We start from the raw sequence: 25,417 nt of genomic DNA, 5'->3' as shown, positions 1-25,417 counted from the left end.
GTGGTGGCCAAGGTCACGAAGTGGTAGCCTGTAGACTGCTTTGCTTCACAGGTATGTTTTGACTGACATAGTATTAAAAGTATAATCTGACATTTAAAAAATAAAAAAATAAAAACCTGTGGCAGAATTTGCATGTTTTCGAAACTACCGTTTTCTCAGCATCTCAGGACGTCTGATGGTGTCCCCTTCTTGGGAATTATGCTTGTCTGGTCCTTCAGCAGGAGACCACCGGGCGAGCCCGTAGGGGGAGGTTATGATCTGACTCCTTGCAAGTGATTTTTCCGCTGGCTACTGCTGGCTGTCAAGTCTCATGCCCCGTTGGAGAGGAGCAGAAGGAAGCGTGCGGGAGCACGTTTAGGGGAGGAGGGAGGCCAAGAGCAGCTGTGGCAGCCCCGCGTCCGGAAGCCTCTCTCTCCCGGAGGGTCTGGTCCTGAGGCCTGGCTGTGGGGCTGGGGGCTCTGAGCACCCGTCAGGGAGCTGCTCCAGGCGAGTGCACACGAGCCTTCTGCCAGGCACCAGAGCCAGCTGGACCCAGGGCAGCAGGGGGCAGGCGTTGGCCCGCCTGTGGGCTGCCGTGCACACGCCCTGCTCTGAGATGAAGAGGGTGTGGGCGTGCTTGGATCTGGGCTCAGTCTGTACTCAAAAGCCATGTGTTTAGTTAAATGTAATCTTCTTTGTTTTTTTCTTCAAGCACAAAGACTCTGTGGTTCCTTACCTTCTTCGACTTCTTAAAGGTCTTCCGAAAGTGTATTGGGTAGAAGAGAGCACAGCTCGGAAGGGCAGAGGTAACTTGGCTCAGCGTTGCCCGGAGTACAGGAGGCGTCCGTGTGCTCCCGTCTGAGATCCAGGGTGCAGTCCCTGGCGCGGCAGCGTGGTGCCTGCAGCCAGTTCTGCTCCCGCTGGGGGACAGCGGCCCGCCTGCAGCCCCACGCAGAGCCCCACACAGGGCGGGCTGAGTGGGACCACGGGACCCTCAGGAACCTCTGGTCACGTCCCCCATCCAGCAGTGGGTCCTCGGCTGTCCCCGAGCTGGTTTGTCACCCTGCAGTCAGATCCGTTTTCCAGAGGCCTGGCGGCTGCTCAGAAAAAAGGGCTGGGCCGCAGGGTCCTCTCTCGGTAGTCTCATCGCTTCATCGATATTGCTGCATTTCCATTGACTTTTCCATCACTAGAAACGGACTAAATTCATGTGTTTCTGTCTAGCTGGTATTTGATTTTGAAATTTCTTCAAAGACAAAGAGAAAGTGAGATAACCTCCCCTCTTCCTTCCACTGCCCTCCCCTCCCTTCCTCCCTGCTTGCCTCCTTCCTCCTGTCCTTCCTGAAATATTTACACAGGCCCACGACATGCCAGGCATTGTGCTAAATGCTTATAACGCCCATGGTCTTATGAACAGATTTTCTAAGACTCTAAAGTCAGCTTGGAAGATCTCCAGCATTTCAGAGTTCATGACCCTTCAGACTGAAGTTTCCTTGTAATCTGTCTCTGAGGCCTGAGGCCCCCACCTTCAGATCTCACTGGGGCTTGATGCCTGCAAAAAGGCCCCGTCCTCCCTCTCGGTGGCATGGCCTGCATTTGTTAGGTGGGCTCATCTGCAGGAGCCCGTGCTGTACCTGTGTGTGTCTGCCCGGGCTCCTCCTGCCCTTCGGATCTTCACCATCGCTGGTGGCTGGTGTCAGCGTAAAGCTGACAGACTCTAGGTTATGCAGATACCCTGGAATCTGGAAGACGACAGGTGAAATAGAGCACTGTAAAAAGCGAGACACCTGTGTGCACCGTTGCTGTCTGATCTGGGGAGAAGCAGAGTCCTAGAAAACATTGATCCTAGTTTACTTCAAAACAAGTACCACTTCTGTACACACGGACTCGCTCTCACGAAGTTTTGAGCATCACTGAAAGATCGTTGGAGTTGTATAAGTACCCGATTGCTGGGTGACACCTCAGCCTCTCAGTTTCTGTTCTGGCAGTGTCGCTCAGCTCTGATGCATCCAGAGCAGCAGCTTCAGCTCCGGGGGCTTCTCAGAAGGCAGAGTCTCAGGCCCTGCGTTGGAGCTGCCGAGTTAGGACTCGGGCCGGGGAGCAGACAGACCGCTTCAACAAGCCCCTCCGGGGGTTCTGGCCACACTCATGCTTGAGAAGGACCTAGAGTTGTGTCTCTGGATCACATGTGGAGAAGTAGACACGTGGCGGGTGGCTGCCCTCTGTGTGTGTGTGTGCCCTTGACTCGGTGCTCAGCGTCCAGGACGGGTTACGTGTTCAGTAGGGACCCGGCCTCCCCGGCGGCAGGCCTGGCCTTCCCTCAGTGCCCTTGACAGAACCGCTGCTTCTCTTTCGAGCCTCTGGGTGCAGAGCTCCCTTTCTGGCCTGAGGCCCTGCTCCTGAGAAGCTCCCTCCAGAGCGTGTCTCTGGTAGCTCCTCTTAGCATCTTAGACTTTCTCCATCCGTCAGAAGAAGAGAGAAATAAACGTTAACTCAGTTTCAAGTGATAGTGATTGGTGTTTGAAATTCAGCCTCCATGAGATATCTCCCACACACTGAAGACTGAGTTCCCAGTTGCATGTAGGTTGGAAGTAAAGCATGGAGGTTGTTGTGGTAAAAGGGACTGTGATCTCAGACTATAAATGGGCTCAGGAAGCATCTAAGTTTCTTGAACTAAATCATTTTGTTACGAGGAAGGTGGGGTGTTTCTCAGGAAACATGCTGGGCCCATACCCCATTGAGAGCGGCCTCCGCAGGGAGTGGGTCCTTGACAGCATGTGAGGAGAGCAGCCGGGCAGGGTGATGGTCCAACTCCTGTCTCTGCCTGCAGGTACCCTCCCGGTGGCCGAGAGCTTCAGCTTCTGCTTGGTCACTCTGCTGTCTGACGTGGCTTACAGGGACCCTTCCCTGAGGGGTGAGGTGAGTGCGCAGCGACCTGGTGCTTCCGTGTGCGCGGAGCCCTGTGTGATGACGGGACGGGAAGCGAGGTCATTGGGCTGCTCATGCTGACTTATGGCATGTGATTGACAACACGGCTGAGAAACATGAAGTTCTGCTTGCAGGGCTGTCCCTGCTGACCCCCGGGTCCGGTTCGGCCTGCTCTCCCGGCTGCCCTGTGCAGTGAGAGGTCCTGTGTCCCGCTGCCTCCACGCTGGGGGCCAAAGGGGCTCATCCAAGAGAAGCACTTCCTTGTAGGAGTGGGAGCCGTTGGTTCCTTTAAGTGCCCCAGTTTTTCTCCTTTTAGTTTATTTTGGTGGAAATGCTGCTTCAGTGTATTCCATACTCTCTCCTTGTAAAGAGGAACAGGATGGTGACAGGCTTGTCTTAACCAGATCTGTTAGTCGCAGAGTCGGTCTCCCCGAGCGGCTGGCCTCAGTCCCTGCCAGGGGAGCCAGTTTCGCGTGTGCCGTGTTCCCAGCTGGCTGCTGCTCTTCAGTCCCTGTGTCTCTGTGTCTTCTGATTTCTAAAACCTCTCCCGTACTGTTGCTCCGTGACTTCGTTTGTCCCTATTTCTGCTGCTGCGCCGGTCTCCACCGTTCTTTCTTAGCTGAGGTTCTTTATGGTGGGTTGGCTGAACAGGTAATGACATAGAGTATCATCAGTGCTGTTATTTAACATGCTAGCAGGGCTTTTCTGTCAGTAACACCCACTGAAATAGCGAAGCCACCACAGAAGATGGTGATGTAACTTTAATACATGAAATGGACAAAGCACTGCTTTTCGCATCCTCACAGTTTCCGTGTCATTTGACGAAACGGGAGCTACAACCCAGTCACCTCAGACCAGCTTCATCCTCTGTCTGGATTCCCTGCAGCGACGGGTAGTGAGGGAGATGAGGGGCTCCGTCTGGTGCTCGTTTCAGAGCCTGGACTGACTGCTGCTGACACCCTGGGTCAGCAGTGTGGCCGAGGGCAGGGCTCGAGGACCGGCAGGGATGGAGACCTGGGCCACACGATGTAGGCAGCGCCCGGCTGGGGACTGAGCACCCGCCCGACGGGCTGAGCCTACGGCCTGGACTTTTGTGGGGCTCCGTGACAGGCCGAAGAGACTGACCCCTCGGGGGAGGGACACAGCCTAGGGCAGCAGGTATGGGAGAGGCTGACAGAGTTCACCTCTGTGAGCCTGTCCGGCCAGCAGCATGAAGGGACTGGAGAGCCAGCGTCTCGTCCCCAGACATCCGGAGCCCGGCTGAGCCTGGCGATAACCCGGAGCAGTCCCGGCTCCCCGGCGTGGCAGCGGGAGGCCATTACCGATGCTCTGGACTCCAGTGAGGTCAGGCTGGCCATCCGGAAGGCCGTGAATCGTAGGAATGCACTGAAGGAACCAAGGGTGCTGAGCCGTGAGGGGAGCCACGGGGCCTCCGGACTGGCCAAGAAGCGGGCCGTGTTCCCAGAGGCGCTGCCCGCCTCGGCAGAGCTACCATGGCGGGGGGGCTCGGTCGTGTGCGAGGTGGGACGCGTGGCCGCCCCAGGCTGCCTCTAGGCCCGAGTTAGCTGTGTGGTGCTGCCCCGACTCTGGGTGAGCTTGTGTGCCCCGTGTCCTCGGCTCTTCCAGATCCTAGAGGCGCTGCTGCAGGTCTTGCACGTGCTCCTGGGGATGTGCCAGGCCCTGGAGATTCAAGAGAAAGGTACGTTTCTTTCTTTAATGGTGTTGCGATTATCCTTCCCCTGGCATTTCCCAGTCTTCAGAGTTCCTCTTCTTTGAGACCAGTGTGCCTGTGGACATGACCTCGGTTGCTTGGGGGGCACTGGGGGCGTGTCGTGAGCACAGCTGTCCTGCCTGAGTGCCGGGCCCCTCCCTCAGCCTCCGGGGGCTCAGTTTCCTCCCCTGTAGCCTATTTGGAGGTCCTTTTCCCTGTGGTGGGAAGCTGTCTACCTGCTCCCAGCAGAACTGGCTGCACTGGCACAGGCCTGGGTGAAAGCCCGTGGGTGGCGTGGCTGAGGGCTGACGAGAGCTGAGGGTGCTCAGACACCCTGCCGTGGGCCACGCCTGCCGCTGGGCTGTGGGCGGGTTGAAAAGGTCAGCGCCCGGCTGGGCGCTGCTGCCAGGCTGTTCGGGCCCCTGAACTTGTGGTCAAGGGGTGGTGAGGCGGGGGCCCGAGTCCCCTGGGGTGCCACCACGGTCTCCCTTGTCTTCCAGAGTACCTCTGCAAGCACGCGGTCCCGTGCCTGCTGGGAATCGTGCGCGCCTTTGGGCGGCACAGCAGCTCCGAGGACTCGCTCCTGTCCAGGCTGTTCCCCAGAGCTCCTGTGCACTCCCCTCGCGTCCCCGAGGAGCTGGAAGGTGTGCGCAGACGGTCCTTCAACGACTTCCGCTCCATCCTCCCCAGCAGCCTGCTCACTGTGTGCCAGGAGGGCAGCCTGAAGAGGAAGGCCAGCAGCGCGTCCAGCGTCGCGCAGGTGGGCTGTGCTCCCGGACGGCCGGGGCCCGGGACTTTTGAGGGTCCTGCTGTGGTTTTAGGGGACTCAGAGGCTCTCGCTGGAGTTCTCTGGAGGGCCGAGGCTGCCACATCCTTTCTGAGATCTACATGTGAGTCATCTCCGGGCGCAAAGCTCTTGTTTCCTAGCCGTTGGGTATACAGCTCTGTTCTGAGCAGGAGATGGCGCCCCTAGGAAACATGTGACTGGCGGGTGGAGAAAGCCAGGGAATAACAGGAACCTGGCTCAGTCAGCTGGCACAGAGTATGTGGCAAGACCCAGCGCTCGCAGAATCGCAGCAAAGAGCCGTAGCCGCGGGGCCTTCAGGGAGGAGGGGGATCAGCGAGGCGGCAGTCGGAAGCTCGTCTGCCCGAGGTCTGACTGCCTTTCTGGTCTGTGTTTCAGGTCAGCCCTGAGCGTGGGGCACCCCCTCCCAGCCCCCCTGGAGGATCTGCCTTTCACTGCCTCGAAGGTGGGTTTCGCCCTTGTTCAGAGCACTGGCCGAGCCAGGGCAGGGTCCAGGCCCCCCGCGGTGTGTGGGTGGCATGCAGCTCAGTGCCAGGCTGACAGGGCACCTGTTTTCTGTTCCCGATTAAACTTCCTACACTTGAATCTGAAAGTATTTCAGACTTGGAGCCAGGTGTCGGAAGGGACACGCAGGACCCCGGGTGCCCGCCGTCTGAGTTTAGTGTGTTAGCCTGTGGAAGTGCCGGTTTTCAGGTGGCGGTGATAGCGACTGGTCCTTCTCGTTTCTTTTCATTTAACGGCGTTAAGGATCAGGGTGACATTAAGGCACGTAGTAAGGAGACTGAGTGGAAGCTTACCTCTAGTGACGCTTTCTGTGGAGCTTGCTGTCCACAGAGGACCCTCGGGGCATTTACCGAATGTGGTCGTCTGCCAACCTGCACCGTCAGACCTGTGTTAGGCAGCCTGCGGCGTCGCCTCCGGGGCCTGAGACAGGGTCGGGTGGGCCGCGGGGGCGCACGCCCTGGAGCCCCGAGCTCCTCTGCCAGGTGGCACTCGCCCGAGAGCCTTTCTCAAGGGCATCTGAGACGCCTGGGGAGCGTCTTTAGAAAGGCAGAGGCGTGACTGAACGCAGAGAAGTGTGGACAGCGCGGGCGCACTGCCTCTGCGCTGTGTGGACGCGTGTGCACACCTGAAGGCCAGGCTCACCGCACGTAATCCCGCTGGAGGGAGCCCCGTCCACAGCCTACCCGCCCCCGCCCCCGCCCCCGACGTCACACACCCCTGAGGCCCTTGGCCTGGGAGCCTGAGTGCAGGGCCATCCGCATCGCGGCTGGCGCCAGGCCCGAGTGAGAGTGCCACTCCTGCCCTTGCTCACACGCTCCCCGCTCACTGACAGTCCAGGCACCACAAGAAGTTATCTTTAAGAAGTATTTCTTAAAAGCACACGTCTGATCATTTCTCTTACTGCTAAAGAGCGTTCAGTGACCTCACCGCATGCATGTCGCATCCTAGCCCCTTGGTGCCTGGAGCTCCCGCCTCCTGTTTCCGTGTCTGCCCACTCGCTGCCTCCGCCGCGCGGGGCTTCACCCTCGCGTTGTGCCGCGTGTCCGGGGGGCGCCCTCTGGTCACAGGTTGCTGGCACTAGTTTTCACAGTGAGCTGGTGTCCTTCAAGGGAGGACCTGGTGTCTGCCGCCTGTGAGCGTGCTGAGGCCACGGCCCTGGTCGAGCTGTGAGCTGGGGGTCTCTGCATGCGGGAGCACAGAGCCCCCTCAGCGCCTCTGCAGCACGCAGCGCCGCGGGGCCCCCGCATGCGGCCCGTGGAGCTGCCACCCTCTGCTCCCGCATCTTCACCTTTGTAAACTTCCGCGTATGAGTGCTGTCCTGCAGCGTCTTTGAGTGAGTTCACTTCATCTGAGAATCCCTGGGCCCATGCCCGTCGCTGCGAGGGGCGCTATTCCGTGCTTTGGGCGGCTGAGCAGCGCTCCCCTGAGCGCTTGCGGCACATCCTTCTCTGTGTGCCGTCGCACACTTAGGTTGCTCTGTGTCCTGGCTGTTGCGAACAGTGCTCCTGTGGACCCAGGGGCGCGCGCATCATTTCAGTTCATAATTCAGATGTACGCCCAGGAGTGAGATTGCTGGATCGTGTCAGCCTGTGTTTCTTAAGGGAAGGGTGGAATTGGAGTGTCAGCATAAGCACAGCCGATGCCTTTGGTGCGTGTTGCGAGCGTGTCCGGGTCGCGTGCTCCGAGACCCACTGTTGCTTCTGCCCCGTCAGCCTCTTACTCACCCAATGGGAGCACCTCGGAATCCGACTACTACTTCTCTGCCGTCAGCTCCAGCTTCTCCGTCTCTCCTCTCTTCAACGGCGTCACCTACAAAGAGTTCAGCATTCCCCTCGAGATGCTCCGGGAACTCTTAAACCTGGTGAGCGGAGCGAGGGGCGGGCAGCCCGCGGGCAGACACCAGGGAGGCTGTAGGGGCCACAGGCGCATGTCCTCAGGGTCCGTGTGCCACGTTCCCGTCTCACCCCTGCAGCAGCCATGTGGGGAGACGGCCACGAGCCCCCACACGAGAGGGGGCTTTAGGCGAAGGTCAGTCTGGGCTGGAGCCTGGGCGCTTTCACCTCTGGGCATGGAAGCCTCGCGTCCCTGGTTCTGAGGGAGCCGGCTCCTTCTCTGTCTGCTCTCTGCCCCGTCCAGGGCAGGAGAGGCCCCGGTGCTGGCAGGGCTCAGGGCATTTGTTGGGGGAGGGGGCGCTGCTGGCCTCACGTCTCTGCCCCGTTTTTCAGCGGGAGGTGGTGACATGGTTTCGTCGTTGGCAGGCTCTGCCCCTCCATCTCCCACTGTGTCTGCCGGGGCTCACCAGGCCTCATTTCCCTTGCAGGTGAAGAAGATCGTGGAGGAGCCTGTTCTCAAGTCTCTGGACGCAGTGGTCACGGGTGTGATCGAGGTGCGTGTTCTGAGGGCCTCCTGCCCAGGTCCCCTGGCAGTGCCTGTCCTGACTGCTGAGCGGTGGTCAGTGTGCCTGCCGCGCAGGTGCGGGACAGGCTCGGGGGGACTGACGGTCGGGTGGGAGCTGAGTTCCGGCCTGGGCTCGACTGCTCATGTGGTCCTTGGCCCAGGTGCTTGCTGGGCCGCCGCCCACACTGGGGCACACCCCTCACGGGTGCAGGCACTGCAGGCCTCGCTTGTGAGCGTGTGGTGTGCCCAGCCCCCTCCATCTTAGCCTGGGCGGGACCACGGCGAGCTTGCACAGTCAGGAAGTGCCACTGCCAAGAGCTCTGGCAGCGCTGGGCCAGTCCGCTCTTGCATCTCTGGGCGGCGTCAGAGAAGGAGGGAGCAGAAGGTGACCCCAGCGACAGGCTGTGTGGGTCATACCCGTGCCCCTGCCTGCAGGCCAGCCCCAGTGCCGACCTCTGCTACGGCGCCTTCAGCGACCCCCTGTACGTGGCTGTGCTCAGGATGCTGCGGGACACCCTGTACTACATGAGAGGTGAGGGCCGTGTCGCGCGCCCCGCCCCGGGGCGGCCGCTGGGAGCACGGCCTCGCCGGCCTTGCTTCAAACACGGCCTCCTCGGCTCTTCTCAGTGCTGAATGCGCTCCGTGACAACAGTCTTGACGACCACGTGGTGTCCAGCGGGCATCTGTGCTCTCCTTAGCCATTTCCCCATCTGACCCCCAGCGCTCCTGGGAGCCGAGCCTCGTCGGGGCCACAGCAAGGCTTAGGCTGTGGAGGGCAACGGGCACTGGCAGCTGGGCTGACCTGGAGCCCGCGGCCTCCCCAGCCAGGCTGCTGCCGACCGCCATGGCCGGTCTGCTCGTGTCTGTGCTGCCTCTGGGGCCTCCTTGCCGTCCAGGCCCCGAGGACGTGCGCTGGGTCAGGCCGCGGGCTCCAGGTGCCTGCTGTGCAAGGGTCCTTCCTCAGCTGCGTCCAGGTTCCCACATATGATAAAAGGAAGTGAAGTCGCTCAGTCGTGTCCGACTCTTTGCGACCCCGTAGACCGTAGCCTACCAGGCTCCTCTGTCCATGGGATTTTCCAGGCAATAGTACTGGAGTGGATTGCCATTTCCTTCTCCAGGGGATCTTCCAAACCCAGGGCTCAAACCTGGGTCTCCCGCATTGTAGACAGACATTTTACTGTCTGAGCCACCAGGGACGTTCCTACATATGATAAAGGACTCTTTTTCAGGAAGTATCACTGGAGTTCAGTTCAGTTCATTTGCTCAGTCGTGTCCAACTCTTTGTGACCCCGTGAACCACAGCACTCCAGGCCTCCTTGTCCATCACCAGCTCCCAGAGTTCACCTAAACCCATGTCCATTGAGTCACTGATGCTATCCGACCGTTTCATCCTCTGTTGTCCCCTTCTCCCACCCTCAATCTTTCCCAGCATCAGGTGGCCAAAGTATTGGAGTTTCGGCTTCAACATCAGTCCTTCCAATGAACACCCAGGACTTAATCTCTTTTAGGATGGACTGGTTGGATCTCCTTGCAGTCCAAGGGACTCTCAAGAGTCTTCTCCAACACCACAGTTCGAAAGCATCAATTCTTTGGTGCTCAGCTTTCTTTATAGTCTGACTCTCACATCCATACATGACCACGGGAAAAACCATAGCCTTGACTAGATGGACTTTTTTGGCAAAGTAATGTCTCTGGTTTTCAGTGTGCTGTCTAGGTTGGTCATAACTTTCCTTCCAAGGAGTAAGCGTCTTTGAATTTCATGGCTGCAGTCACCATCTGCAGTGATTTTCGAGCCCCCCAAAATAAAGTCAGCCACTGTTCCCACTGTTTCCCAGTCTATTTGCCATGAAGTGATGGGACTGGATGCTGTGATCTTAGTCTTTTGAATGTTGCGCTTTCGGTGAACTTTTTCACTCTCCTCTTTCACTTTCATCAGGAGGCTCTTTAATTCTTTCTCACTTTCTTTCTGCCATAAAGGTGGTGTCATCTGCATATTTCAGGTTATTGATATTTCTTCTGGCAATCTTGATTCCAGCTTGTGCTTCCTCCAGCCCAGCGTTTCTCATGATGTACTCTGCATATAAGCTAACTTGTATCACTGGAGTACTTCCTGTTAATGAGCCGGTTCTGGAGATGGCGGGCCCGTTTGTGTCCCGCGTGTTCAGCATCGCCTATGTTGACTGCTTGGGACCCAGCATGGCGCTCTCCTCTGGGAGCGACTGTTTTCTGAGTGTCGGGTGGCCCGCGTGCAAGGCGGGCGCGCGTGCCCGTCCAGGTTCGCTCGTTGGGCCTCCCTAGAAGCACGGGGCCCGCAGGAGCGCTCTTAACCAGGTGTCTGTCTGAGGGGCGGGCCTGACTGTGTGCACCCTCCGCCCGCAGACCTGCCCACCTCCTTTGTGAAGGAGGTGCACGACTTCGTGCTGGAGCAGTTCAACAGCAGCCAGGGGGAGCTCCAGAAGATCCTGCACGATGCCGACCGGGCCCACAGCGAGCTGAGCCCCCTCAAGCTGCGCTGCCAGGCCAGTGCCGCCTGCGTGGACCTCATGGTCTGGGCAGTGAAGGACGAGCAGGGTGGGTTCCCCCACCGCTGCCTCCCTTCCGCGGGGATGGAGGGGGCGTGGCCTGAGTCAGGGGGTGGGGTCTAACCCCAGGAGGGTGGGGCCTGAGTTGGGCGGGGCCTGGCCCAGGAGGTGTGGCCGGGCCTGAGTCAGGGGGCAGAGTGGGCACGTGGGATGAAGTGGTCCCGGAGGCAGGACAGGAGCAGGGAGCCGCCCAGACCCTGAGGTGGAGCCGCCCAGAGTCCTGGGTTCGGGTTCTGTCACGGCCTGGGTGCGGCCCTTGGTGAAGGCGCCTGTGGCCGGTGGCATCTGCTGAGGGTCCACACTCGCCTGTGTCATAATCTCAGGTGCAGAGAATCTGTGCGTCAAGCTATCTGAGAAGCTGCAGTCCAAGACGTCCAGCAAGGTCATCATCGCGCACCTGCCGCTGCTCATCTGCTGTCTGCAGGTCCGTCGCTGGCCCCGGGGAGGGGTGGACTCCCGTCTGCAAGACCTTCTCACAGTGTGCAGACCGAGGCCAGCACAGCAGCCGGGTCGGAGCTTCTGTGTCTGGGAACTTGAGCTCGAGCCTGCCACGGACAGGGTCACTGCTGGAAGGCCGCTGCTAACGGCTAGCGGGCTTCGTGTGAGCAGGGTCCAGGCGCAGCCGGGTCCCACGTTGCAGAGGCTTCCCAGCTTGTGCTGGGCATTTCCAAGGCGGCAGACGTGAACCTGCCCTGTCGAGGCTCTGACCCATCCCAGTCCCCATGATTCCCATCTGCCTGTGTAGAAGTAACGTTCCCAGTGAGCCCCATGTCCCCTAAGTAGCTTTTGGAGGTGAAGGACAGGTTACCAGTGGATCTCACCTTTGGGTGGAGTCCCCACCACCCTGTCCTGTCATTATGCCTGGTGGCACATGGACGTGGGACGACTCCGGTCATAGTGGTGTCTGAGGTGGTGAGCGCCTCCCCTGTGGCCCCTGACAGTCCCTGTGCGTTGCAGGGCCTGGGCCGCCTGTGCGAGCGGTTCCCGGTGGTGGTGCACTCGGTGACACCCTCCCTGCGGGACTTCCTGGTGGTCCCATCCCCCGTGCTGGTGAAGCTGTACAAGTGCCACAGCCAGTACCACACAGGTAAGGGCCCCACCTGGGTGGGGGGAGGTGCCCAGCTTCTCTGCAGGCTCCTCCCTACCAGAAATCTCCCTCCAGGCCCCGCCCTCCCAGGCATCTCCCCCCCCAGGCCCCTCTCTCCAGGCCTGTCCCTCCCAGATGTCTCTCTCCAGGCCCCTCCCTCCTGGGCTCCTCCCCCCCAGGCCCCGCCCTCCAGGGCTCCTCCCCCCCAGGCCCCTCCCTCCCAGGCATCTCTGTCTAGGCCCCTCCCTCCCAGACATCTCCCCCAAGGCCCCGCCCTCCCAGACATCCCCCTTCAGGCCCTGCCCACCCCAGGCCCCGCCCTCCTATGCATGTCCCTCCAGGCCCTGCCCTCCAAGGCCCCTCCCTCCAGACCATCTTTCTCTGGCACCTGCTCTCCAGGCAACCTGCAGAGTGAGTGCCCTGAGAATGTGGGCCCAGACCACATCTGACCTGCAGTGAGTGAGGTTAATTAAGTGCCGCTCGGTGGGCGTGTCCTCTCCCTTCAGTCAGAGACTGAGGGCCTTGCTCTCACCCTCATCACCTTCCCGGCTTCTTGCCTGTGATCCCTGGCCGCGAGAGGGCACATGGCCCTGCCTCATTCCTTACTTAAGATGTGACTGTTGTACATATTCATCACCTTGTAACTTTAAGTGTCCATCGTTGTAAACATTCCCATCATCCCTTCTGTTGTCTGACACACTGGGTTCTGAAATGCTAGGAGAAATCTTTTAGAGTGATTACTTTTATGATTAAAAGCAATCCACATATAGTTTCAGCTTTGAGTTTCAGACAAAAGCATGAAACGTGACGGGCTCAACCAGACACACATTTGAATTTTCAATTTCAGTTGCTGGCAATGACATAAAAATCAGCGTAACCAATGAGCATGCCGAGTCGACCCTAAATGTAGCATCGGGGAAGAAGAGCCAGCCGTCCATGTATGAGCAGCTTCGGGACATTGCCATCGACAATGTCTGCAGGTGGGCGGCGGAGAGCCTGGCCACTCTGTCAGACTCACCTCAGACCCCATGGCCCGGGACCCAGACGTGGGGAGCAAGAGATGCCTGAAGGCCCCACGCTCCTGGGGCTGCGAGAGTTCCTTCTAGAACAGCATTTCTCCATGCAGTTCAAAGCCCGACATGTAGCTGTAACATTCTCTGAACCACCTGCTTACTGTGACTTTTGTTAAGAAGCAGGGAGGTCTGTTTGTTCACCTTTATTTGTTTATTATTTGTTTTTGCTGGGCTGGTTCTTCGTTGCTGCACTCTCTCTGGTGGCAGCGAGCAGGCTGCTCTGTCTTTGGGGTGCACGGGCTCCTCACTGCGGTGGCTTCTCTTCCTGCGGAACACGGCTTCAGTAGCTGGGGTTCATGGGCTTACTTGCCCCACGGCCTGTGGGATCTTCCCGGACCAGGGATCGAACCTGCAGCCCCTGCATTGGCTGGCAGGCCAGTGGACCCAGGAAGTCCTCAGGGAGTTTGATTGGAGTTGGGATGAGTATGGCATTCTGAAGGAAGCAGTTTGGGGCAAAACAGTGAAGTTATTATCTCCGACTGAGACGTTTATCAGTGGTGTGACATTAAGCTGTTGTTTGAATTCATTGTGTCTCGGTGTTCATTCAGATTTCTGGGGGAAGTGCATCCAGGGCCGTTCTTTAAACCCTACAAACCCGAGACAGAAAATCTAAACCCAAACCAGATGCAAGCACTCACCTGATTCTTGTGCTGCCTCACCCTGCTCAGGTGCCTGAAGGCGGGCCTGACCGTGGACCCAGTGATCGTGGAGGCCTTCCTGGCCAGCCTCTCCAACCGGCTGTACATCTCCCAGGAGAGCGATAAGTACGCCCCGTCCTGGAGCACGCGGACCCCGAGGCTCGGGCTGGCTGCTGCTCACGCGCCTCTGCTTCTTTCTAGTCCAGCACGGAGTCGGGTGCTGGGTCTGTCCCACCGTGTCCGCTGAGGCCCACCTTGGAGTGTCCCCCCGGACGCTGTTTGGGCTAGACAGCCCTGTCTTCCTGCCTGGTGCTGGCGTTGGCAGGGCCCAGGCAGTCACTGTCAGATGTGCGCTTCCTCTGAGAGGCTGACGACCCTGGGCTCCAGGCCCCCGGCTCCATCTCCCACCCTGTGTTGGAGCTCCGTTCCCAGGTCACGTGTCCTTCCTTCTGTAGGGATGCACACCTGATTCCTGACCACACCATCCGAGCCTTGGGACACATCGCGGTGGCCCTGAGGGACACCCCAAAGGTCATGGAGCCCATTCTGCAGATCCTGCAGCAGAAATTCTGCCAGCCCCCCTCCCCGCTTGACGTGCTCATCATCGACCAGCTGGGCTGCCTGGTCATCACCGGAAACGTAAGGGAGCCACAGGCCCACGCGGGAAGCTCCGCTGACTCGCAGGAGCATGAGAGTGCAGACTAGACTCGCTCTCCCAGGGTCACGTGCTCCCAACTTCCTGAACACCGGGTGCCAAGGCTTTTCCCAAGTAAGGGAGCTCAGAGTAGTGGTTCCTAGATGGCCAGGTAAAGCGGCTTGAACTGAGTTCTTGCTGACGTGACTAGACTGGAGTGGAGGTGGAAGCTGTGTGCGTGGAGGTTTGCGTAAAGCTGCAGGGGGCGGCCTGGCGCAGTTGCAGGCCCCACGGCCCTGGCCCATGGCGTGTTCCCTTTGGGTGTCCGTGGAGGGCGCTCCTGGCAAGATGTGGTCACAGGTCCCTCCTCCTTTTCCAGCAATATATTTACCAGGAGGTGTGGAACCTCTTTCAGCAGATCAGCGTGAAGGCCAGCTCGGTCGTGTACTCGGCCACCAAGGACTACAAGGACCACGGCTACAGGTGAGCTTCCTGCCTCACTGTCGCGGTCCATCCTTGGAAAGTGGGCCGCTCGGGTCTTGTCCCGTAAATCAATGCTGCTTCTCACAAAAGCACCATGTGCCAGAGATCCATGCGTCCCGGGGGGGATGGCCTGCCCCTCGCTGCCGTCAGCAAGCACCTCCTTGCTCACACCCAGCCTGCCCGATGCCCGGTGGGCATGGCACCCTGCCTGGCCTGCCCGTGGTCAGCCTGCCCATTGGGCAGCGGCGCCACAGTCTGGCCAGCCCGAGCCTGCACGTAAGGGAGCTCTCACGCCCCTCTGTGGTCAGGGCGGCACACCGGCGAGGGCTCCCATGCCATCCTTGGGGTCCTGAGTGCGGGCACTGCAGCCTCGGATGCGACGCCCGAGGACAGACACTCCTGCTGTGTTTACAGGACCTCCTTCGGCTTGGCCAGGCCCAGGCAGGGCACAGGGAGGGGCGGAGGTCCTCCTCGCTCCTCCTGCCCCCTGGGGGAGCAGGCAGCTGGGTGGCCGTGACCTCAGCTCGCTCACCAGCCGTGTGTGTGCGTGGCGCCGCGTGTGTCCTCACGACAGCCCTTGGCTCTGGGGCTGCTCGTCCGCAGGCTCGCTGCCGCCGCCTCGGGAGCCTGGCCCCTGGACCCCAGGGCTGGCCTGACTGCGCTCGCTCACCTCCTGCCATCCGTCTGTCCCTTGGCTCCCACAGGCACTGCTCGCTGGCGGTGATCAACGCTCTGGCCAACATCGCGGCCAACATCCAGGATGAGCACCTCGTGGACGAACTGCTCATGAACCTGCTGGAGCTGTTTGTGCAGCTGGGGCTGGAGGGCAAGCGGGCCAGTGAGCGGGCCAGCGAGAAGGGGCCCGCCCTCAAGGTTGGCACCGCCAGGCCCTGTGGGAGTGGGGGCTGGTGGGGGCCACCCTCCGGGCTGAGTGGGACGGAGAGGTGGTGAGAACAAAGCGGGTGGCAGGTGGCCGCACGCCCTCTGGGGGGCGGCGTCTGAGGCGGGCACCTTGCAGGGGGACCAGGCGCTCTCCAGGCGTCGCGCCTGTGACGGTGTGAGGTCTTTGTGCGGAGCCACCACGGTGGACACGTCCCGCCCCGTGTGGCTTTGAGTGTGTCCTCTTGATTGTCGGGTTAAGCGTCTTCACCTGTCTCCCTGTACGTCTTTCATCATTTCGTTTTGAAGGAGTTTCATTTCTCACGATGCGTGTGGGGCCCTTCTATCTTTCTGTTTAATGAAACAAGTGGTGCTGGTCAGTGACCTGGCTCTGTCCCCCAACAGGCCTCCAGCAGTGCGGGGAACCTGGGCGTGCTCATCCCTGTGATCGCAGTGGTGAGTACCTGCACGTCCGTGTCTCCAGTTTGGCTGCGGTGCTTCCGCAGGGGCTGCCTCGGGTGTGTGGCCATGTGGCCAGGCTCGCTTCCTCCGTGCCCCCTGACCAGCTGAGCAGACCGGACGGCGTGTCCCTGGGTGTGGGTTCTGACCGGGCCCTCCCTGTGTCCTGCCCTCCCTGGTTCCCCGCCGCGGCCAGGCCCGCGCCGCCCCCATGCCCCGCCCGCCTGCTCCCCTCTGGTGGGCCTGGGCCCTCAGGGTCCCTGGGCCAGGGGTGCAGCCCTCGGGGCCCTGCCCGGGAGTGCGAGCCTGTCCCTGCTGTGTGCTGCTGTGCCGAGGGCTCATGTCTGCTTGTCCTGTCTTGGGTTGCCCTACTTCTTCCCAAGTGGCCCTTATGCCAGGCAGTTTCCAGCCAGCATTACAGCTGCCAGTCCTGAGCCAGGCCCACGTCCGGCTCTGTTTACACAGGTGATTCCCGAGCGCCCCCTCAGCACGCCCTGGGGTGGAGCCCCTGCTTCCGCCTCTAGCTCCCTCGTCGCTCGAATCTCGAGCATGAACGCATGTGTCCCCACAGCGGGGGCTCCACAGGGGCTGACCCCCAGCTGCAGGGCAACCCTGGAAGTGGAGGCCAGGTGGGCGGGTGGAGAGTCCATCCGTGTCTCAGGAAAGGGGTCTCGGGGCCTGCTCTGGGGGCATTCGTCATCTGAGTCTGGGGGCTGCTGGGGCTGCGGTGTTTGCTGGCTGAGGTGGACAGGAGCCCACAGCCAACTAGCGTATATGTAGTTCTCAGCTCTGTTGGTGAGGCGTCACAGGCTGTGTAGAGGGAGCATGCTGCCTCTGGCCCAGGTTCGATCCCCAGGTCAGGAGAATCCCCTGGAGGAGGGCATGGCAACCCACTCCGGTCTTCTTGCCTGGAGAATCCCATGGACAGAGGAGCCTGGCGGGCTGCAGTCCATGGGGTCGCAGAGAGTTGGACAGGACTGAAGTGACTCAGCACACGTGTGCAGCTGTGATTTAGCACACAGGTTTTAGGGTCACCGGGGCAGGGGTTGGAGTCCTGGCCCCACATGTGGGGTCCTAGTGGTTGTCCCAGCCCCCTAATGCACACTCTGTCAGCAGAGCTGCTCCGAAAGGCGGGGTGACAGTCCGGGGGCTGGTGGTCAGGGCGGGCAGACTTGTTAGCAGTGACAGGCCAGTGCTCGCTCACCTGAAGCCATCTGCGTCACTGCTGTGACCGTCACATGAACGGTCTGGGCTCTGTGGAGTCAGCAAGTTAATGGTTATGCTGGGGGTGGGGGGACAAATATTGGTTCTGTTGCTTAACACAGAGCCTGGAGAGCGTGGTTCCGGCCTCTGCTCCCGGGTCAACCCGGACGTGCAGGGAGACACTGACTTCCTTCGATGTTTGTTTGCTCTGACATTCTATACTCTTTCTGTGGCACACTGTCCTGAGTTACTCTGTCGAGGGCACGAGCCAGTGGGTCTGGGCGGGAAGCGGGGGTTCCTTCCCTAAGGCAGCCATTCCCTCCTGGGTGACCTTGGAGCCTGGGGTCAGGGAGCCGGTTCCCCGGCCTCCGAGGCTCCTTTCTGCCTGAGGGTCGTGGGCTGTGTCCTGCGACTCTGTGAACGCTCCTCAGAATGTCCCAGGTTCCATAGCTGGAACCTGCAGCTGGAGCACAGCCACGTGACAGGCCGTGGAAAACGTGCTCCCAGGCTGCTCGGCTGGCGGCCCCTTGCAGCTCCGGGGCCTTGGGCAGGTTACTTATTCTCCCGGTGTCGTAACACGAGGTTGTGGACTAACACTCTCAGCTCGTGGGCCCCTTTGAAAACTGTGCCTGTTCTCGTGGGAGTGGCATCTGTCCACAGCAGAGTCTGTACTTCACCTCAGGCGGAGGAGGGCGGGGGCCCAGCGAGGCCCCCGTTAGGACCCCCAGGCTGGGTGGTTGGCCCAGGACTGACCTGAACGCCTTCAAGCAGTGACCCACTTTATTCTCACCGCAGTCCTGCGAGGCGGGGCTGCCACCCGCATTTCACAGACGGGGAGCCTAAAGCACAGAGCTCACCTCAGAGCGCCGGTGTGGGAGTGGGTCTAAGGCCACGCCGGGCACGCGGCCCCCGGTCCCATCTGCACCGCCGTTTCCGCCCCAAGGGCGTGCCCTGCCCTGGGTCCCTGCGGGGCCCTCAGGTCGCTCTCAGCCTCCAGCGCTCTGGGGCATCGGGCAGTGTGAGCTCGGCTTCTCTCAGTTACTCGTCTTATGAAAGGAGACTACGCCCGGTAAAAGCGGCACGTTTATTAACCCCACGCTGTGCTCTGAGCGGCTGTGCCTTGCTCAAGGAGGGGCTGGCTGTCGGCACCTTGGGCTCCCTCGTGCTCCACAGTGGGGGCAGCTTTGGGTGGCAGAGGGGCGCTGCTGGCCTGGGGTGACTGTGAGGAGGGGCCGGGTGTCTGCGCCAGCGCCTTCAGCGACAGCCGTCCTGCTGGTCTGGTGGCGCACGCGTTGCCTCCTCGCCCACGTCTCCTGAAAGGGGGCCGGGCCACGTGGTCCCGGCGCCAGCAGCTCTTGGTGGTTGTCAGAAGGGAAACGGAATTGCGGATGCCCCAAAGCACTCGAGACGCCCAGCCCCGCCACTAAGGCCTGGCGGGGTTGGCGACCCGGCCCAGGAAGAGCAGGCAGCTGGTGCGGTGCTCGTAGATGAGGAACAGGAAGGGCCGGTCGACGCTGAAGCGGACCTGGGTGGACAGCGGCATGAACCCCACGGCGGTCACGGCTGCGGCCTGTGTGCCCTCCTCGTTCACCGTGATGGTGCCCTGGTGTTTGAACTGCGTCGGGCACAAGGGCGCATCAGGGGCAGCGGTCACACTCGGGGCGGGGCGCAGAGCTGTGTGTCCTCCCGGGAAGGGGCGGGGTGGCGAGGGAGGCCCAGGCTCAGTGGGTCGGGACAGCTCTCGGGACTCAGTGCCCACCCGTCCGCTAAGCTGGGGTCGTGTTGTGTAAGGGGGTGAACGGTGTCACCTCTGTGGTGCGCACCACGGCCACGTGGGAGTCCCCGGGGCGCCCGCGGGGCAGGCCCAGGGTCCACAGGCGGGGCAGGGGCTCGGGGGGCCCTCCCCAGACGGGATGGGCGAGGGCGGGTGTTACCAGGTCAATGACGATCCTCTGGCCCGTGATCCCCGTGGTGTTGCTGTGCTTGTCGAAGAGCGCCGTGACCCCCAGGGCCCGCAGGGCGCCCACCAGGTCGTAGTCCTTCTCCAGCTTGAACTTGGGCAGGAGCACTTCCCGCGTCCTGGTCGGGAAGAGAGCGCGTTTTTACCCACAGCGCGTCTCAGAGGAGCCCCGTTCCCTGAGACGTCGCAGCCACGCAAGCCTGCGGCCTGTGCGCTGCACGTCCAGCCCTGCCCGGCGAGGATGGGGAGACCACCCCTCTAACCCCGTTCCTCAGAAGCGCTTCCTGCTGTGCGCCGGGGCCCTCGGCCCTGTGAGTCCCTGTCCTGATGGCAGAGCTCTTCCTGGCTCGGGGCCCAGAGGCACCTGACGACGTGTGCCAGTGGGCGCCTGTCACTTCAACGTGTAAGGGGCTGAGGTGCAGCTCAGCGCGCTCGAGGGACAGCACCTGCCTTTCCACCTGGCCTGCCGCCCTCCGTGCTCCACGGCACACGCGCGGCATGCACCCGCTGCCCCCTTGGGGCCGGGACCCCGCGTGCGACGCCACAGCGCACAGCAGTCTGTTAGCGTCCGAGGGACAAGACCGTGTCCTCTGCCGGGCCATCCCGGAGGAGTGGGGACAAGACCTGGGGCCTGAACGGGGCCTGCTGGAGGCAGCGACAGGCTCCTCTGGCTGGGGCAGGAGCAGGGCCGTGGGCGGGCCAGGCGGCCGGCCTGTGTCGTGCAGGTGGGGCCCACAGAAGGTTTGAGGGGCTATAGGGACGCTGACTGGCGGTTGGTGCCAGATGGACCGAGCAGGGGACAGCAGAGTGGTCCGGCCCAATCACCAGCTCAGGGCAGAGGTGGTGGGCAGTCAGACTAGAAAGGAAGCCCAGTAGGGACGGTCCTTAAAGTAAACATAAGGGGCATGACGCGGCCTGGCTCCTGGGCAGGCCTGCCTTTCCCCCAGTTCCGGTTCCGTCTGTGCGCTCTGGTCCTGCAGGGAGGCCCGGACCAGGGTCACGTCTTCACACTGGCCCAGGAAGACGGAGAGGTGACGGATGCGTCCCTCCCGCCCTGACCAGCCACAGAGCCTGTCCTGACAGGGACCCTGGGGGTGGGGCGGGCGTGTGGCAGAGCCGCGCCGCTCCTGTCCCGCGCCTTTTCTCGCCGCTGCGCTCTGATCGCCTCTGGCCGAGCAAGAGCTCTGGGCTGAGTTCACAACAGCCTGGGGGACCGCACCCCTTCCCCTAAGGCGCCCGTGGCCCGGCGCCCCCGCGGCACCTGTTTGTCATGCTCCTCTGCCACCGCTCCACCGCCTGGGGTGTCAGCTGGCTCTCCAGGGTCTTCATCCCGGACAGCTTGTGTGGGACCACCACAAGCATGCTGATGCCCCCCACGTACTCCAGCCGCAGCACGTCGCAGTCCAGCTCCTGGTCGCTGGCCGCCAGGAACGCGCCCTTGGTCTGCATCATGGGCACCTTGACCACCTCCCGCTCGTTCAGCCGGAAGTTGTGGTTGTGTGTCATTTCCACCGGGAATTTGTTCACCCAGGACCCTGTGAGGTCACGGAGCAGGGCCTCTGTGACAGCATCACCGCTCAGACAGGCTGCGAGGCCCACCCCGTGGTCTGACCCGCACGTCTGGTTTGGGCCAGACCCGGGTGGCACCGACGCTGCTGGTGCGGGGACCACACCTGAGAACCGCTGCTCAGAGGCTGACCTGGCCGCAGGCGCGCACGGCTGCACCGCAACCCTGCTGCTCCTGGCTGCCTGCCGGCTCCCTGGGCGGTGGGGGGCGCTGAGGTCTCCTGGCTGGGGTGCCCACAGGGCATTGCAAGCAGGGCCTAGGCTTTACAGACCCGCGCGGCCTTATCTCTGGGGTCCCAGGAGCCTGTGTGCACGGGTGTGGGGTTTGGGGGTAAATCGCTGCTGGCCCAGAGCAGTAGCTCTAGATACAGGCTTGATTTCCCCGCCCCAGCTGTCTGGGAAGGAGGGGGGTGTGAACGTGAGCTCCTTAAGCCCAGCCTGTCTCCAGCCTTTGGTCCATCCCGAAAGAGAATAAAAAAGCTGAGGTCCAGGTGGGCCTGCTGCAGAGAAAGGCGCGAACTCAGGTGTAACATGGGCTGGAGGGGACGCTGAGCAACGCTGCTCCTTAGAGCAGCAGTGCAGTTCTGCGTCCATGAGACGGAGACGCTGACAGCAGTGGCCCGTCACGGCTGCAGCGAGGCGTGAAGCACAGGCTTCCTCGCTGGGACCTTCCCCGGCCCTGCGAGCCACTCTAAGCCTGGCTCTGCAGGGGGAGTGAGGGTGGAGGCTGCAGGCCCCGCCGCCCTGCCCGCATGTCTGCCCCGGGGCCGTGCCGCCTCCTACCTTTGAAGTAGAGGCAGTTGAGGAGCAGCATCTGCGTCGCGGGGTCCACGTCCTGCAGCGCGTCTCGTATGAGGCCCTTGGTGAGCCGGGCCACGTGCCGGTTGGTGTGGGCGAGGAAGGCGGGGTCGGAGAAGTCGGCCGCCCGGACCTCGGCGAAGTAGTAGTCCCGGACCTGGGCCTGGAAGTCGTCCCGGACCGGGAGCTGCTTCTGCACATACAGGTCGCTGACGGAGCGCAGCGTGTACCCGAAGTTCCTGCGGAAGAGGCGGTGGATCAGCTTCCGGAACAGGTTGTGGACGGTGCCCAGCTCGTAGGCGGCGCTGGCGTTGACGAACTCGGCAAAGCGCAGGGCCGTGTGCACCTCCTGGTGGGTGTCGCCCGCCAGGCCCAGGGAGAGCATGGCCATGGCTGCCGACACGCCCACGGGCGCCAGGAGGACGTTGTCGGCCGCGCCGCCCCGCGCCGCCAGCGCCCGGTACAGGTCGAAGGCGAACTGCGCGTTGAGGAGGTTGAGCCGCTGCACGCGGCTCTTGCCGGGGAAGAGCGGGAGCACGCTGCCGGCGCCCGCCCCGGGGTGCATGGGGGGGGCCGCGTCCACGACGTCGCTGTAGTTGTCGTCCTCCCCGAAGATCTTCTCCAGGTCCAGGTAGTCCTCCTCCTCCTCCCCGTCCGCGGCCCACTCGCCGGTGACGGTGTTCTCCTCGTGGAAGGCGGCGGGCGGCAGGGGCCCGCTCGCGTTGCTGCCCTTCAGCCGCCCCCACCGGGGCTCCATGGACTCAGGCTCGCCCCCGCCATCATCACGCTGCCCCCACGGGCCGAGGGTCCTGCACGCAGATGCCAGAAGGAGGGCCAGCAGGAGCGGGCGCAGCGGGCACCACATCCCGGAGGAGCTGGAGCGGGGGGAGAGCAGACATGTGAGGACGGCCTGGGGACCCCCCACACACACCAGTGGGGCCCCGGGCGCCCGTCCCCAGACGCTTTAGGATCTGGTGACAGAAAGACACGCCTGACGTTCTGTGGGGTCTTGTGAGCACCACTCAGAACCCCTGGTGGAAAGTGGGCAAAACCGTGGGGCCTGGAGACCCAGGGAGTTTCCTTTTCACTCGGGTACTGAATTTTGGGTCAGTTTTCCGAGTGACACCCAGGGCCCTGGAGGCACAGCAGTGTCCCCCAGTCGGTCAGGGGCCCACGTGCAGTGAGGAGGGCTCGCAAGGACGCTGCTGGCAGGGGCCTGGGGGGCCACCTCCTGTCCTGGGAGTCCGTGAGGGTCTAATCTGCATGACCTGAGCCGTGTCTGCAGTGTAGGGGTTACCCGGGCTGCTCACAGCCCGGGGGGTGAGGTGTGCGCGTTCTCCCATCTGCCAGTCACTGCCCACTGCTGTGGGAGGGAGGGCCCCATCTCCACCAAGAGCACTCTTGGGTTAGCGCTCTGGGTTAGGGTGTCGGGGGGTGCTGTTAGAAGCTACCGCCAGAGGCCTGAGGGGCTTCCTCCTCGTGAGCGGGGCGCCCCAGGGGGCGTCTGCCTGCCGCCCCTCCCCTGCACATCTGCCTTCTTGCACCCAGCATCCCTTCAGTTCCCCAGGGGCCGCGTCTTGTTCAGTGTGCGTGTGTGCAGCCGTCTCCTGCTGGGCCTCTGGGGACCAGGACCTGTTTCCCACCCAGGCAGGGAGAGCGCTGCGGGCTCCCGTGAGGTGAAGCTGGGTTGATTGGGCCTCAGGATGGGCTCAGTGCACGATGCCCCCTGGAGCTCAGTGAGTCCTGCCCGAGCCTCTGCCCGTGCGTGGGGCCAGGCCAGGAGCTTTGCCCTGGGTGTCAGCATGCGGGTCCCACCTGCGCTGGGCTGGAGGCTCTACCGGACCCAGGGTCATGGCGCCTCCGCAGTGTCTAGGGCTCAGCCCTCAGCCCCTTGAGTGCGGTCAGCCGCACGCCTGGAGCACCACGGTTTGGAGAGGGACAGGCGCGTGGCTCCTGACTTTGACCCCTCTGTTGTCTTTCCCGGCCCCTCCCCTCCCGCCAGCCTGTCGCAGACGCTGCCCCTACATCGCCTGCGCTCAGGACACAGGTCTAAGGTGCGCGGTGCCAGCAGGATTGGGCCAGGGTTCTGGGCAGAACTGAATGTGGATACTGATGGCAGGACACTTAAAAAGGGAGGGGGGAGAAAGGAAGCTGTTTGCCGAAGGTCTCCTGTTGAGGCTGTGCTTGAAAGTATTCTTCTCAAGTTAAAAAAAAAAAAGGCTTAGACAGCCCCAGCTTGAGTAATCAAGGGTTCAGGAGGAGGAAGTGAGAGCCGACAGGGAGGCGGAGGCAAAGACGTCCGTGTCTGCCCGTGTTCAGGCAGCACACGTGGGAGCGTCTCGTGTCCTGTTGTGTGTTCCATGCTGACAATCCTGTCACGTTCATTACGCTCTCGTCAGAGGGAGCAGGGTGTATCTTCTGAGACCTCACTTTCTGTGGATTAAAGCTAGGGACCTGGAAGGTACATTTCCCTGTAGCCTTGGCATTCAGCATTGCAGGAGTTAAGATGCCTCAGAATTATCGCTCGGTTGTATTTAAATCCAGGGTACTATGTTTGAAGAGAAGCAGTGCTTTCTCAAGGTAAATCACGCAAAAGCCTGCTTTTCTGGGCATGTTCTGTGGCACCGCCTCAGCTGGTTACACGGAGCAGGGCCTGGACTTGGTGATCCTTGCCCCTCCTGGCTGCTGTCTCCCGGCCCAGGACGAGCGCGGCTGACGGAGCCGAGGACGCTCTTAAAGTGGACGGGACTTCACTCAGCACGGAACACCCCCAGGCCCTGTCCCCAGGCTCGCCACTCCCCGGTCCCTGTCCCCAGGCTCGCCACCCCAGGGCCCCTGTCCCCAGGCTCACCAGGTCTGTCTGCACATGTGTGCACACATGTGACACACACACAGACACATTTTTCTGAACCAGTTGCGACGCCCCAGAACCAGGATGCCCACCCCCACCCCCAGCCCCGTGCCCAGTTCAGGTCCTTAAGCTCGCTCAGACCCTCCTAACGGGCAGGTAAAATGGACAGAAGGCCTTCCCCTTCTGAAAAGAGTGGTAGGGACTGTTGGAAGGTGTCGCCAGAAAGAGAAAGAAGCCTGTCACCCCCTCTCACCCCGCAGAAGGGTTGGAGACCTACTCACCTCTGTGCCGCTGGTGCGAAGTGGCTCTGCAGGGGTGGAATCGGCCGAGGTCGGCCGCGCTCTTCTGTGACCTTTGGTGCTGGGCTGCAGTCGCGGTCTTCCAAAGTACACAGGTCGCAGATGGAACACCGCCCCCCAGCCTCGTCAGCACAAAGCCCCGCTGTGTGCCTGGTCACCGCCCAGCAGCTGCGACTCCACATTTGGAGGCCCGTCTATCTCCATGTGGACGAGCCGTCAGGACTCTGCGGCCAGGGCTGAGTTGTGTCATGGGGGTGGCTCGGATGCTACCCTGGACATGACAGCCGTGGGTAGCCCTCCACCACCATGCATGCCGACCTCAGTTCTCGGCCGGGGGCGCCACGAGGAGACCCTGGCCCAGGCCTGCGTGCCGTGCCTGGTCCCTGCAGGACACCCAGCCCCACTCCCGTGTCACGGGAAAGCAGGGCCACGCCGAGGCTCCGGGGCCTGGTCGCCGCTGTGTCTAGTTGGTGGGGTTCTGTTTGTTTGGGTCGTGCTGCACAGCATGCAGGATCTCCAGAGGTTCTCAGGGCGTTCGCAGGAGCCGTTGGCCCTGGTCGCCTCTGTGTCTAGTTTGTGGG

General features: G+C 61.8%; 2 protein-coding genes across 5 annotated transcripts in view; one reads left to right on the top strand and one right to left on the bottom strand.

Annotated features, from left to right (window-relative positions):
• The window catches only part of PI4KA (phosphatidylinositol 4-kinase alpha), a 59,829-nt gene that overhangs the window by 11,911 nt on the left and 22,501 nt on the right, over window positions 1-25,417 (top strand). For all 3 annotated transcript variants that reach the window (XM_086349128.1, XM_086349127.1, XM_086349130.1), the window contains exons 3-19: window positions 692-785; window positions 2,810-2,898; window positions 4,534-4,606; window positions 5,119-5,378; window positions 5,802-5,868; window positions 7,640-7,788; window positions 8,248-8,313; window positions 8,760-8,856; window positions 10,704-10,895; window positions 11,230-11,330; window positions 11,864-11,993; window positions 12,841-12,973; window positions 13,735-13,830; window positions 14,160-14,343; window positions 14,718-14,821; window positions 15,526-15,694; window positions 16,106-16,156. In XM_086349128.1, coding sequence (XP_086205254.1) covers window positions 692-785; window positions 2,810-2,898; window positions 4,534-4,606; window positions 5,119-5,378; window positions 5,802-5,868; window positions 7,640-7,788; window positions 8,248-8,313; window positions 8,760-8,856; window positions 10,704-10,895; window positions 11,230-11,330; window positions 11,864-11,993; window positions 12,841-12,973; window positions 13,735-13,830; window positions 14,160-14,343; window positions 14,718-14,821; window positions 15,526-15,694; window positions 16,106-16,156 — 2,055 coding nt within the window. The remainder of the gene's footprint in view (window positions 1-691; window positions 786-2,809; window positions 2,899-4,533; window positions 4,607-5,118; window positions 5,379-5,801; window positions 5,869-7,639; window positions 7,789-8,247; window positions 8,314-8,759; window positions 8,857-10,703; window positions 10,896-11,229; window positions 11,331-11,863; window positions 11,994-12,840; window positions 12,974-13,734; window positions 13,831-14,159; window positions 14,344-14,717; window positions 14,822-15,525; window positions 15,695-16,105; window positions 16,157-25,417) is intronic.
• On the bottom strand, window positions 18,433-25,033 carry SERPIND1 (serpin family D member 1). 2 transcript variants are annotated; one of them, XM_086349150.1, is made up of 5 exons: window positions 24,819-25,033; window positions 21,672-22,561; window positions 20,584-20,857; window positions 19,297-19,441; window positions 18,433-18,977 (listed from the first exon to the last, which is right to left on the bottom strand). In XM_086349150.1, exons 1-5 carry the CDS (start codon window positions 25,016-25,018, stop codon window positions 18,786-18,788), a joined length of 1,701 nt encoding a protein of 566 aa, XP_086205276.1. In that variant the 5' UTR covers window positions 25,019-25,033; the 3' UTR covers window positions 18,433-18,785. The 2 variants fall into 2 exon arrangements, with proteins under 2 accessions (XP_086205276.1, XP_086205277.1); XM_086349151.1 differs by lacking the exon at window positions 24,819-25,033 and adding an exon at window positions 23,502-23,897.

This window comes from Bos grunniens, chromosome 17 (assembly GCF_055505025.1).
Source record: "Bos grunniens cultivar Pamir isolate PY7600 chromosome 17, Bosgru_T2T1.0, whole genome shotgun sequence".
Lineage (NCBI taxonomy): Eukaryota > Metazoa > Chordata > Mammalia > Artiodactyla > Bovidae > Bos > Bos grunniens.
The sequence above is the reverse complement of the archived record's forward strand: the minus strand, read 5'-3'. Positions and strand labels throughout refer to the sequence as shown.

Excerpts from the sequence above, each read along its gene's own strand:
- SERPIND1 (XM_086349150.1), bottom strand. The coding sequence starts at position 25,018 with ATGTGGAGTCGCAGCTGCTGGGCGGTGACCAGGCACACAGCGGGGCTT. Across the intron at positions 20,858-21,671 it reads CAACTGCCTCTACTTCAAAG|GGTCCTGGGTGAACAAATTC; the intron begins GTAGGAGGCGGC and ends GTGACCTCACAG. Across the intron at positions 19,442-20,583 it reads CAGAGGAGCATGACAAACAG|GACGCGGGAAGTGCTCCTGC; the intron begins GTGCCGCGGGGG and ends CTTCCCGACCAG.